At 40.3% G+C, this 13,821-nt stretch overlaps 1 protein-coding gene across 1 annotated transcript in view; it reads left to right on the top strand.

Moving 5' to 3' along the window:
* The window catches only part of MMP11 (matrix metallopeptidase 11), a 45,358-nt gene that overhangs the window by 12,947 nt on the left and 18,590 nt on the right, over positions 1 to 13,821 (top strand). The window contains exons 2-5 of the mRNA XM_063454491.1: positions 9,642 to 9,844; positions 10,138 to 10,281; positions 10,790 to 10,923; positions 11,119 to 11,363. Coding sequence (XP_063310561.1) covers positions 9,642 to 9,844; positions 10,138 to 10,281; positions 10,790 to 10,923; positions 11,119 to 11,363 — 726 coding nt within the window. The remainder of the gene's footprint in view (positions 1 to 9,641; positions 9,845 to 10,137; positions 10,282 to 10,789; positions 10,924 to 11,118; positions 11,364 to 13,821) is intronic.

The raw sequence follows: 13,821 nt of genomic DNA on the forward strand, positions 1-13,821 counted from the left end.
CCCCGTGTCCATCGCTCCACTATGTCTAGGCAGGGTCAGAGTCCGAATATAGTCCCCACAGACCCGCCGGTGGCAGTGGGAGGTGGGAGGTGTTGTTTTGGATGCTGTGATTCTGCTCTTGGAAACGAGCTAAGCCGGCGTGGTGAGTATGTACCTTTTAGGGTTATCCGATATACTCTGTTGCCAGCGGGCCGCGTTCAGTACGCTGTACGGTAAGGGCCGCGTTCAGTACGCTGTGTACTTGTCAGCGTCAGTTTCCAGACGGCGCCCAGCCGTTGCGCCGATGTTGTGGCTTGTAGTAGGCGCGGCTGCCATCTTGTGTCATGCGGTTTCAGGTTAGATTTTTCCCCCTGTTCAGTTGTCATGGGTGGTGGTGATCTCTACTTCCCCGGTGGGGTCCGGGATAACCCCCCCGGTCCACGGGGGGGGAGAACGGGGGCCCTCTGCAGGCAAGCGAGAGGTCCCGCCGGACCAAGCGCAGGGGATCGGCCGCTTCCCCCACCAGGGCCTCACGGCAGGCCGCAATCCCGCCCACCTCTCAGTCGGCATCGCCGCAGGACGGGAGCCACCAGCCGCCCCGAGGGCTATTGCTTAGGTCGCCTTGCCTTCTTATTAGTGCTGAAGGTTTTTCAGGTGCTGCGGCCCACCAGGAAATTTCCCGGTATCCCGGTGTGCCAGTCCGGCCCTGCCAACTGTACACACAAAAGCACACCTTTTGGGGGGTTCCACATTCAAAGGGTTCCATGGGAAAAATGAATTTGGAACCCCTGCTATTGACCAATTCTGTAATTAGTACCCCACTCCCTCGCAGTCCTGTAAATTCATTATATTTGGAAAGTGTCAGGATTTAACAACAGCTGCTTTTGGATGTTCTAGCCCTGTATAAGAGTAGTAGAAACTGTGAAACCTGTATTTTATAGTTAATTTGTCATCATTTTATGTTTGTGTTCATACAAGAATTTTTACAGATGCTACATTGTTCATAGTACCATAAGAGATTATTGTGTACTAAGTCTGCTTTTTATGTAAATTGTTATTTAACCTGCATGTTGTAAACAAGGGGCTTTGAAGAGGGGTAGTTACAGGCTTACTATGATAATTGGGGGGTGGTACAGATGATGAAGAAGTAAAGGTTTGGTGGGAAATTTATGGTGTAATTTATGGATGAAGAAGTAGAGGTTTGGTGGGAAATTAATGGTGTAATGGATTGAAACCTTTAGGCATGAAATATTTCTTCTGGTCACTAAAAACAAACACAGGCTATTTATTCCAGACTGTCTGCAAAACCCAGAGACCAGCAGACCATTTAACATATTCACTACTAGGGAGTTAGAGTGCAGAGGGATTAATTTCACCATTTTTAAAAGGAGAAGGGAATTCCTCGCAGTCAGTGAGTCTGACAGTGAATAATGCACTCATTTAATGACTCATACTGACCTCCTGAATAACTGTCTGCACTCCACTAAATGGTACTGCCCTCCAGTGGATGAATGTAGTCTACACATGAACAGCCATGCATATAATGTCTATTGCCTAACAGAACATTCCTGTGTCTGCTGTCAAATCATTTTGAGTTGAATCAGCTGGTATTCAGTTAGGTTAAGCTGCGTCCATTTTTCTTAACACTGCATAGTCCCTTGGCACCTGATCCAAGTCCAATGGAATATCTATTGACTTTTGTTTTTTCATTTCACCCAACAACAAACTTAATATTAACCTGCCAAGTTTAAATCTATCAATGGAGCCCTGACTGACCCATTCCATTTTATTTCGGTTTGACTTGGTTGATCTGTGTTAGCTGTAAGTAGTGTTACCCCTAGAGTGTATGTATGGGATCTCTGTAATATTCTCTGCTCAAGTCCATAGCTTTTAGAGGAAGTAGGGAAGGAGATAACAGTAATTATCTCTAGTAGGGAAGGAGAAAACAGTGTGAATCAGACAGTTTTATAATCACCTTTCTCTAGGTTCATCAACCATCAACTAGCTGTGCAAAAATAGGTCAGACCTCAGCAATATCTACACTACTGTACTATGTCTTTGCCTACCTTCTCAAGTAGAGCTTCCACTAGGGTGGACATTTATCAAGACAAAACTAGGTGCTAACCTCTGGAAAAGTAACCAATTACTATGGAATCACTATAGACACCAATAAATTGTCTCCCAAAAGTTAGCACTTTGCACCGGAAAAAAAAGCATTTGTTTTTCTTGATGTAATTAAACCCAATACTTTTCTATGAGAAGTATTCACAGAGTTAGGCAGCATTATGCAACATGTGATGTTGATAAATGTGAAGACTTTCAAAAAATGTAAGTCTCCAAAGTGCCTCTAATGGCTGTTATTATAACAAAATGTAAATGTTTGTGTTTTACATTGCCATATTTTTAAGTTGCAACAAAACACAGTAAAACTAAATTAAAGGGATACTATAGTGTTAGGAATACAAACACTATAGCTCCTTCTGCCTCCTCCTTCGTGCCAAAAACCCTTTATTTATTTACCGGATTAATTACTTACCTGAAACTGAGTCAGCACTCACTGCTTTCCTATGGGGAATTCTCTGATGCTGGATGTTTTCATGCAGATCGTGAGGATGTTCCATATCAGTTAGGCGACCAATAGTCATCTAGCAAACAGGAATCGCCAAGAGTGGCTGGCTACCAGCATGACACTGCATGACTAAGGTTCAATAGGGACACTGTGCCCAGACCACTTCAATGAGCTGTTATAGTCTGGGTGTCTATAGTGGCCCTTTAAGTCATGCTGAAAAAGGGAAAGTAGAAAGAAGGGAGAAAGGACAGAAAATAAATAAATCTGAGATTCAGTTTTGAACATTATATTGGCGGTATGTATATTCCTCATATTTTATACAAGATTTCCACATTTTAGAGCAAGAAGATGTATTACAGTATATAGTTGTTAATTTTTCCATTTGATGTTGTAGGTTTTTGCATAACCTTGCTAAAAAGTGTGGTAGAAACATGGAGCCAGCACTTGGCCAAGTAACATCTGGCAACCGAGGCATTTTACAGATTTATTTATGCTCAGGTTATGTTAAAGAAGGAAATATGCTCATGGAGTTAGGGGAGGAGGTTTTCTAAGTAACTTATGGACCTGCTCCAAAACGTGTTTATGCTGTGTTCATAACTTCCTCTACGGCTGTACGTTCTCCAGCGGTTATCACTGGGGATTCATGCCAATACTTAAGAGCTTATAATTTCACGCACATAACAGTTTTAGCTGTATATTCCCAAAACTCCAGCCAAATAATGCATTCTAGATTCCCCTCTACAAGTCAGACTTCCATGTGAAACATAAAGCAGATATTTTCAATCAGGAATAGAATTAAAACATTATAGAATATTAACCATTTTGAGTTTCCAGATAATATAATTTGAAAAAAAAAATGTTTTTACCAGTAAGCTTGCTGTCATGGTATTATCTTTGACTTTGGCTTTACCCTCACACCCCATATCCAGTTTGTCATGAAATTCTGCCATTTTCACATTAAAAACACAGCCTGCATCCGTTTCTTTCTTACCCAAGATTACCGGAATTCTCTCCTAACTGATTTCTCCATAAACAATACTGCCTCTCTACAGTCCATAATGAATGCTTCCTCCAGGCCTTTATTTTTCTTTTTCACTTAGCATGTCGATAGCTACATTGACTTTCTGTATCCTTAAGGATTCAACACAAGATACTAACAATCACATATAAAGCTTGTAATAATTTTACCCATCACTAATGTATAGATACAGTCCTTATTCAGCCACTCTGCTCTACCATTAACCTTCTTCTGGCCTTTGTGGCAACTGTACTTCTAATTCTCATCAACTAGATTTTCCAGGTGCAGTTCCATTCTTATGGAACATCCTGCCTCTCTCCATCATGTTCCACTTGTCTTCAATCCTTTAAGAAGTCCCTTAAACGCACTTAGCGCAACACAGAAGACACACTGTGACACTTCCCTGCTTGTTAAATTCTCGGCCTATTTAAACCGCATCGTGACACCACCTAACCGCCTCTCAGTAGCTTAGCCTGAGTGGCTATGAATGATGGCATACCATGAGACGAGCCACACATAGCAGGGCAGTGCACAGTTGCGAAGTAAGCAACACATCTTTACTCAGACTAGGTAGGCGAACGAAGACAAACACCTATTTTGTAAGCCGTGGTCTCCCTATTCATGTTTTACTGGCTTTCATGTTTTATTCTTACTGATGTTCACCATAACTATAAAAATGTGCTCATGTAATTTAAACCCCCATGTAAGAAATGTCAATGATGTAAGCGAGTGGATTGCCTTTGGGGTACCATGAGCTTTTCTGTTGAACCTATATGCACGAAAAAATAAAGAATTAAAAAAAAAAAAGAAGTCCCTTAAAACTCTTCTCTTCAAGCTAACTTAGAACCTTCCAGATATTAAATAAAACTTTGTAAACAGATGTAAGCCTTTTGTAAGAATAATCAGATGTAAGCCTTTTTCATAAAGTGCTTTGTTTTCTTTAAATTTCATTTACATTTCCAACAATTTTTCTTTAAATTTCATTTACATTTCCAACAAGGCAAATCCAGGGTAAACATTGCTAATGAAGATGATAAATAGAAACACTGCTTCATTTCTCCTCATCCATCTGTGCTTTCTCTATGGTGACTGCAAAGTTTATAACAGTAATTGACAGGGAGCTAAGATGACGGTACCCAGTTGCAACATAAAGAAATATGGATATAATTTCACACTTCATAAATACATATTAGATAAAAGTAGGACTACATAAACATGATAACAAATCCTGAAAGGGACAGTTCCCCTTTAAGCTATCTGGCCCTATTCTAACGTGATTTGTGGCTTCCCCTCTCATACCATCAAACTCCATTTCCAAGCATTTACCTATTAATCATATCCCCCACACTGCTCTTCCTTTAATCATTAAATACCTCTCCTCTTTTAGATTGTAAACTTGTTTGAGCTGGGTCATTAATAACCTCTTGTTTTTTGTTGTTTCCTAATAGTTTTATGTTCAGCAGAATATTTTGCTAAATAAATGTCAATAATAGATAATAATAATAGCACTTATAATGTATCCTTGCAACATGCTGACTTTGTTTCCCAAACCTGGGTTGCAATCTACCCTGAAACATCCCAGCGGGTCAGTCCTTTTCCGGAGAGCAATTATCTTGCTCTGGAGAGCATTGAGATTCGAGATCATGGGCTACCTGCTTAATAGACAACATTCATCAAATTTCCACTTTTTGTTTTTTCAAGTTCATTAAAATTAATGAAACGTGATGATTTTTTTTTTTAAATGATGTATCTTATTTTTTAAGTTCACTTTTTTTATCTGGCTGAGCAGCCATGTTGAGTCAGAATCTAGTGTTGTGTACCAAACTGTTGCTCAACCAAACCTGTCTGCTGCTGCGATTGCTCTAAGTACACATCGTTTAAAAAAAATATCATTAAGTATCAATAACGTTAAAAAAAAAACTTTTAAAAAAGAAGCAAAAATATGATGGCAGTTGTCCTTTAATCACAAAATTTCCCAATTCTGGACTAGCAATGTCTATCATCATTCCTGCTGGCTGCCTTACTTCTGCAGTGCTTTGTCATCTGACATCCCAACATACCCCCTTCCCAAAATCCCCCTACCCACACTGCTTTAAACCAATATTAGAATGGTTCTGTGAGGCCACAACCCACAAACACTGTTTGCAAGTGGACTATGGAAATTCTTTTCGTCACGAGGCCTCCACAGGTTTAGGTTAACCATCAGTGGTCTCATTAATACATTATTTATTGTTTTCAAAATAACTACAACATGGTAATTAAACAAAAACTGCACAGATAAGTATAATCTAACGTCAGGCGCTTTCAACTTTAACCCCTTAAGGACACATGACATGTGTGACATGTCATGATTCCCTTTTATTCCAGAAGTTTGGTCCTTAAGGGGTTAATGTGCAAACCTATAGATAGTAAGTAGTAATAAAAGTAAAAATACATAACATCAAACGTAAACAAGCATTGTATAAGTGTCCTATATATGTTTTATATTATGTGAACCTGAGCTAACGTGAGTGGTGAAGTGGGACTTAAAAAGTTACTCGAACCCTTTTTAACTTTTCTTTTTTTAATGTATAATGCCCCATTTGTCACTGCTAGCTATGTCTAACCCACTTTATTACTTACCTGTAATCAAGTGCCGGGGGAATCTCATTTTGCAGGTTCCCACACCCCATCTGACGTCACTTCTTCTCTCCGTGAGGTCCAATGAAGAAGCACTCTGACCGGCTCAGAGCGCATGCACGTGCTCTGAACCAAGGAGGGAGAAAGTGAGGGTGGACAGAGGTGGGGATTTTTTCCAATGATCTGTCAATGTATGGAGGTAGGGAGGGCTGGGAATGAGCAGAGATACTCGCTTTTCCTTGTAGCTGGTGGACTGTTGGTCCGTCTGCTAATGTCTTCAATGGAATTATTCTGGGAATCATTGTCCTTTGGAGTCTAACAGTTTTGAGTACTACAATAGATGTGTTGCCTGCTTTATAAGGTTGTGTAACTATATTTTATATTATATTTAACTGTGCACTACTATATCTTCTCAGGAGTGGGGTGGATTTGCCTAAGGGGAAAGTGTGTTGGTGCTGCTTTGCAGAATTGACGTTATGCAGCCCAAAAAAAAGTTCTGGGTTCTGAGTTCAGAAATCAGAATAGTCAGGAATAGCCAAGGTCAAAATACTGGGAATATCAAAAACAGGACAAGAAAACGTACTCTCAGGAATTAGGAACGAAAACCACAACAGGGCAATAACCTAGGGTAAATATCACTCTGACTGCAGAATGTGCGTGTATGTGACCCTTGGGGGCAGAGCTATATCTGGCCATGACCGCGTGGTCGGCACCATATTGAATTCGGGCAGGCGGCCAGGAGAACCCGGCAGAGGGGCTCCCGACTCGCCGCTGAGCAGATAAGCTCAGTTCATTGGCGCGGTCGCCAATTGTATTAATTATTATTTTTAATTTTTTAATATTATTATATATTTTTTTTATTATTATTTTTAATATTGTATTATTATTATTATTAATTTTTTTTTTCGTCCCCCTTCCCTGCTTGATACATAGCAGGGAGGGGGGCTCCTTCCCTGGTGGTCCAGTGGGATTGGTAGTTCAGTGGGGGGAAGAGGGGGGCTGGCAGAGCTGTACTTACCTGTCCTGCAGCTCCTGTCAGCTCTCTCCTCCTCCGCGCGGTCTGTGCAGCTCCCTCTGTCAGCTCCCAGTGTAAGTCTCGCGAGAGCCGCGGCTCTCGCGAGACTTACAGTGGGAGCTGACCGAGGTGCTGAACGGACGTCGCGGAGGGGGAGAGAGCTGACAGGAGCTGCAGGACAGGTAAGTACAGCTCTGCCAGCCCCCCTCTCCCCCCAGTCTGTATTATGGCAATGCAAATTGCCATAATACAGACTCTGACTCGAGTATAAGCCGAGTTGGGTTTTTTCAGCACAAAAAATGTGCTGAAAAACTCGGCTTATACTCGAGTATATACGGTATATCCTTCACATAGATCTGAAATCTTACTTATCCCTAATTGGAGCCAGGGTTTAATATCTAAATCTATCAATGTATATCGTATATCGGGGTATCATAGAATATTCTATCTTTCAAATTAAGTTTCTTCATAAGTATTTTTGAAGTTATAACCATATCATTTAGAATATTATTGGAAAAGAGATTTTTCTCCAGTACAACTAAATCTAATAAGCCTATCCACACAAGAATAGGTAATTTATACTTGGGACTACTTTCTTGTTCAATACTAAACCATGGTGAGATGTCTTGATCCGTATTCATCCACATTAACAACTGAGATGCTTTACAGGCTTCATGGATCCTATATACATCCGGAAAAGCTATACCCCCTTTCGGGTAGCTTCTACGCAGTATTTCAAATGCAATCCTAGGGGGTTTGTTAGCCCATATGTAGTTGGAGAATAAACTTTGAAACCGGTTAAGCATTTCTAACTTAATTCTGAATGGAATTGCCCTAAAAAGATATAGAAGTTCCGGTATCAAAAATGCTTTAACCATGTTTATTCTACCAATCCAAGATGGTTCTAGTCGTTTCCATTTTATAATTTGATGTTGTAAATTTCTAAATAGATTTTCATAGTTCGATTGAATTACACTAGCAATGTCAAGATAAATCTTTATCCCCAAGTAGTCACTCATATTTAGCCCAGACTAAATGAAACTGTTTAGCTATTATTTCTTTTTCAACATCGCTTAACATATGAGATAGAATTTGAGTTTTTTCATATTGATTTTGTAATTAGAAAAAGAACTATAAATGGCTATATCTCCTAATAGATGTGCAATTGATACCTGGGGGTTAACTAAAGTAAGAATAATATCATCTACAAACAGGGTTATTTTAACATCTCTATCTCGCATTTCTACTCCTTTTATATTGATGTTTTGCCTGATCAGGGCAGCCAGTGGTTCTATTGACAATATGTATAGTAGCGGGGCCAAAGGACAGCCTTGCCTAGTACCATTATTAATTTCAAAGATATCTGAATAAAAAAAAAATTACTAATTTTTGCTGAAGCGTTCTTGTATAGTGTCATAGTCTTACTCCTAAATTGGCCCTCGATACTGAACCGGCCCATGACAGAGTCAAGGAATCTCCAATTGACCCTGTCAAAGGCCTTTTCGGCATCGAGGGCCATAACCACCGAACCCAATCTATTTTCATCCATTCTATGTATTAAATTAAAAATCCTACGAGTATTATCAGTAGTACTTCTTCCCTTTACAAAACCCGACTGGTCTACTCCAATTACATCATTTATGGTATCTTTGAGTCGATTGGACAATATACTAGAAATTTTTTTTATATCCGTATTGATGAATGAGATCGGTCTATAATTAGTAATTAGAGTAGGATCTTTGTTGGGCTTTGGAATAGGTATAATTGAAGCTATCATCATTTCTTTTGGAAAGGGAGAGTCTATAGATACCTTTATATAGATTCCATTATAATGTTTTACACTGCCCACCAACCCACAATCATGTCTTCACTGTTTTAGTCCAGTTTAATTAATGTGTGGCTCAGTCGTTTTCATTAAAAGAACACTCCACTGTCCAAATAAATAAAAATATCACTATATAATAATGATGAATGAAAACATGCAGCCCTCCAGATGTTGCTCAACTACAACTCCGATGATTCTTTCAATTAAACAGATAGCCAGGGAATCATGGGAGTTGTAGTTCAACAACATCTGGGGGGCCGCAGGTTGGACAGCCCTGGTTTAGCTCAACTGAGCTAACCAAACCAGGAAGAAACCAGGACCAGCTGTATGATTGACAGAAGGGGGATGTAACAAGGTCAGCTTACTAAAGTGTGAGTTTCTATTAAAATCTTCACTCTTTGTAAAATGAAAAAAGAGGGGACACACTTCACACATAAAGCAAGCTAAAGTGATTTAGGTATTTGGATTGCCCCTATAAGACTACAGTACACCAGCATCTTCATCTTCTCAATTACTGGGCTATTTGGTGCATCCTGGTAGCAGGTTTGCTATATATTATAATGATACACAACAATCATGCCACATTTTTATTAATAATTCATTTTTTTGTGAACAGGGACGAACATGGAAAGATCAATCTCTTTTATGGATGCAGCACCAAACTACTAAGGGATTCCTCAATGCTCCTGACTCAAAGAATCCCCCACGATGCGGAGTACCAGATTTTCCTGTCTCTCCAGATTCTTCTAATGGGCACAACCGAAAGAAACGTTTTGTGTTATCTGGAGGACGTTGGGACAAGACCGACTTGACCTACAAGTAAGAGTTCACATCACTATGAACTGACTCATTTCCATAATCCATATGCTGCCTATCTCCACCCAACATGAATGTGAGTGATGTGTTGAGAATAATGGAGGAAGAATGTACTTTAGTGTCAGCTGATGTGATTGCCCTTAAAAGAGAGGGATTTAGCAAATGCCACACAGAAAAAACAAAAACATTCAATGACAATTGTTCAGTTCCTCACACATTCTTAACATTACAGACTCAGCATATATTATTCCCGTTCCTCTTCTTTGTAATCTTACATAGTTCTAATGATGTTCTAGGATTATCCGCTTCCCGTGGCAGCTTAGTAAGGTGAAAGTGAGACGCACAATTGCCGAAGCATTGAGAGTATGGAGTGAAGTAACCCCTCTAAACTTCACTGAGGTGCGTGACGGACGGTCTGACATCATAATTGATTTCACGCGGTGAGTCTCAAGAATATATCTTAAATGTCCTTCTCAGTACATTTGGATTGGATAGTTGATTCCTTCCAAAAGACTCTCAGCCTATTTGGATATGCCCATCGACATTTCAGATTGTGTTTTCTCACAACTTTCAGTGGTACTCTGAATTCCTTTTTCCACATTCTTGTGTTGATTGATGGATCTTGAAAAATCTGGATGTCCTTATAAATTTCTTCTATTTGTCTGGAATTTCTAAAAAGATTTTGTATTTTTTCTTTAGTATTATATGAATGAAATTGAACGATTACATCTCTGGGGATATTCAATGGAAGATGTTTTGGTTTAGGTCTACTGTGCAATCTCTCAAACATTGTTTTTTAATCCCCCATTGAAGTTCCTATTCAAGAATATATCTTAAATGTCCTTCTCAGTAGGGGTTTATCTGTGGTCTGATATATATGTTACACACACAGGATGTTTTTTTATGGAATGTTTTATTAAAACATGGTTTCACTTTTCTTCTTTGCAGGTATTGGCATGGTGACAACCTTCCATTTGATGGCCCAGGGGGCATATTGGCACATGCTTTTTTTCCAAAAACACATCGGGAGGGGGATATACATTTTGATTATGATGAAGCTTGGACCATTGGGACCAACCTAGGTATGTGATACATGTGAATAGTAATAATCTAGTTATATGCAAACCTTCTAAAGACATCACAAGCCTGCACTTTGCTACAGAATTAGTATGTGCTAGGGGTCCTGCATTGTTAATTGTGCTCCCAAGTGTGAATGACAGGGTCTCTCACTATCCTCCTTGTCTGTCCGTGTCTTAGTTCCCCTACTCCTGTTGCAGGCACAGATCTTCTTCAGGTGGCAGCCCATGAGTTTGGGCATGTGCTCGGCCTGCAGCATTCATCAGTCTCCAAATCACTGATGTCTCCTTTCTACACATTCCGTTACCCACTCAGTCTGAGTGCAGATGACAAGCTTGGCATCCAGTACCTATATGGACCGCCACAACCACCAACTCCTCCACCCACAATTAAACCTGAACCAAAACCAACAGAGAGTGAGAGCAACGAGATCCCTAGTTCAGAGGTAAGTAAAGCACAAAACAAAACAAAGTATAATTCCATCTGCAAAGTATATATCCTAAATGCATGTAGTAGAATGAGATGCTTTCTGTTTTTTATTTTTTTACAGGTAGAGAATAAATTATGCAAACACTTTACTATTAACTTTACATGTTATAATCTCTAGAAAAGAATAAATGGATGAGTAAGGATTAGAATAAAGGGATCCCATGGGCTGGCTTTGACCCCTTTTTTATTGAATAATACAGAGAATGCACTAATAAAACACATCAAAAAATACATTGGTAAAAAAAGATAACAGAAAAACCTCTACTACTTCTACTAATACTGTGTAAGCAGCAACAGCAGCAAGCAGAAACTTCCCATACCAAGAGGCAGACCCCTTCCATACCATTAGAAACATGTTGTGCTCGCCTTTGGGTTTTTCTCTAGTCCCATAAACCTCTGTGTAGTTTATCCCCCAGACGATGTTCCAGTGACCACATAGAATGAGTGGAACTGTTCAATGAGGAATATAAGCCATATTGTAGCTATTATCAATGTATTTACAGCTCTGTCACAGAATGCTGGACAACAACTTGGACGGATCTTGAATGCCTAAGGGGAAAGTAAAAGTCCACTTTTTTTCTTCTTCTCATATATCGTTTTTATTAGATCAAAGCAACAAATATACATCTCTGCAATGAACATTGTACATGAGGGATACAGCAGGCTGCTGAATGTGGCAAAACTAGCCACTTAAGAATGTATTTTTATTTAATAGGATGCTATCCCTTTAAGACTGTTAGAACCAAGTGAGTACCTATACCTGTATATTGTGCGAACGAGAGCATTCGTATGCTGACGGCAGGAAAGCCACCAGCATTCATACAGTAATTTCATGAACAGTGAATTTCAACACTGTTCGTGAAACGAACAAACTACCGAATGGGAGACCACACACAGGAGGTCGTGTGGCTCCCATTAAGCATTGCAACAATGTATCCTTCGGTAGTTATTGAGATTCAGGGTGGCCGCCGTTCGGCTACCAAACACGCGGCGGTCGGCCATCTTGGATCATTTGCCCAGCGGTATTTGGTCGTCGAGTGCCTGGAACTAAAATCGGCTACTCGACGGCACGAATACCGCTGGACTTCCAGGCCGTTCGGGAGTACCGGTCCTTTGGTAGTTTGTTCCCCTATATGCATTCGGTACCTTTGAGGTGAATGTAAAATAACATGTGTTTCATGCGGCGTTCGGTTATTTATATTGGGATCTGAGCGGTACTTTCACGAAATGTGTGCTCAGACCCCAGCTATCTACCGAACGGTCATTCGGTAATATAGGATGAATAATGTGAAAGTTGTGTATTTTTATGTGAAATGCCAGTTCTGCTGCATGGAGGGATAATCCACTTGACTGGATATTCTAGTGGGAGTATCCCTCTCGTGCAGCAGTGCATGATGGGAGAAATGTCCGGGTTGTTAAATTCCCCATGTAGTCCTCTACTGTATGTAACGGATCGCCTGGCACCCCGACTTGGTACCTCCGTTAATGGATGCTCCTAGTGCTTCCTGAGGACTCCAAGCACTCTGGCAGACACCACAATCACCGAATCCGAGAAACCTATCAAATTCTCCCAAGCATATGAATGCTGTAGACCATTGAATAGGAACCATACGAATAGGCTTGTACTCCTAGCAGTCAACTGGAACAGCATGCAATAAATCCTTCCCCCCAATAATGAGACGACACATCACTTTGAGGGTAAAACAGGAACTCTGGACTGGCTCATCCAGCCTGGCTTTTATTTCCAACTCACACATACAGGCCACACCCAGGGGGAGGCATAAAAGAACCAATGACATAGATGTTACCTCCCACACATCCCCTCCCCTTAGTGTGACACATAATCCCATTATGCATACAGTGTAAAATATACTTTTACACAACTTTCATAACTTTAAAACCATACATCACATTCACATAAAAATACATATCCACAATCAATCCATTCAGGGGAACAACATATTAAAAAATGGCATGAATCCGACCAGGGGTTCAAAAGTTACTAAAAGTATCTTTTGTTCCTTTCTGGCTGGCAGAAAAACATCCCCACAATGCACCCTGGTTTCCTCCCTTCTGCCCTGGAGTTAATTGGAGAAGTAATCCAATTACCCAGGACTAAAGGCAGACTCCATTAACCACATGGTTGCAAAACAACATAAAACACTTTAAAATACATAAAGTCACATTTACACATAACACAGAGACATTTCACCTATCCCCAGATAGCTGGGATCTGCACGCACAAAACTACCGAATAGCGCGCAGATCCTACTCACACAGTACAATTGCCATGGAGCTAAAGTCTTTCCCATAGTCTTTCATTATATGAATAGGCTCCATGGTATGGCTATCTGGGGTATCACATTCCCATAAAGTCTGGTCCATAGTCCAAAGGCAAGAGGCGGGCAATCAGC

This window comes from Pelobates fuscus, chromosome 5 (assembly GCF_036172605.1).
Source record: "Pelobates fuscus isolate aPelFus1 chromosome 5, aPelFus1.pri, whole genome shotgun sequence".
In the NCBI taxonomy this organism is placed as follows: domain Eukaryota; kingdom Metazoa; phylum Chordata; class Amphibia; order Anura; family Pelobatidae; genus Pelobates; species Pelobates fuscus.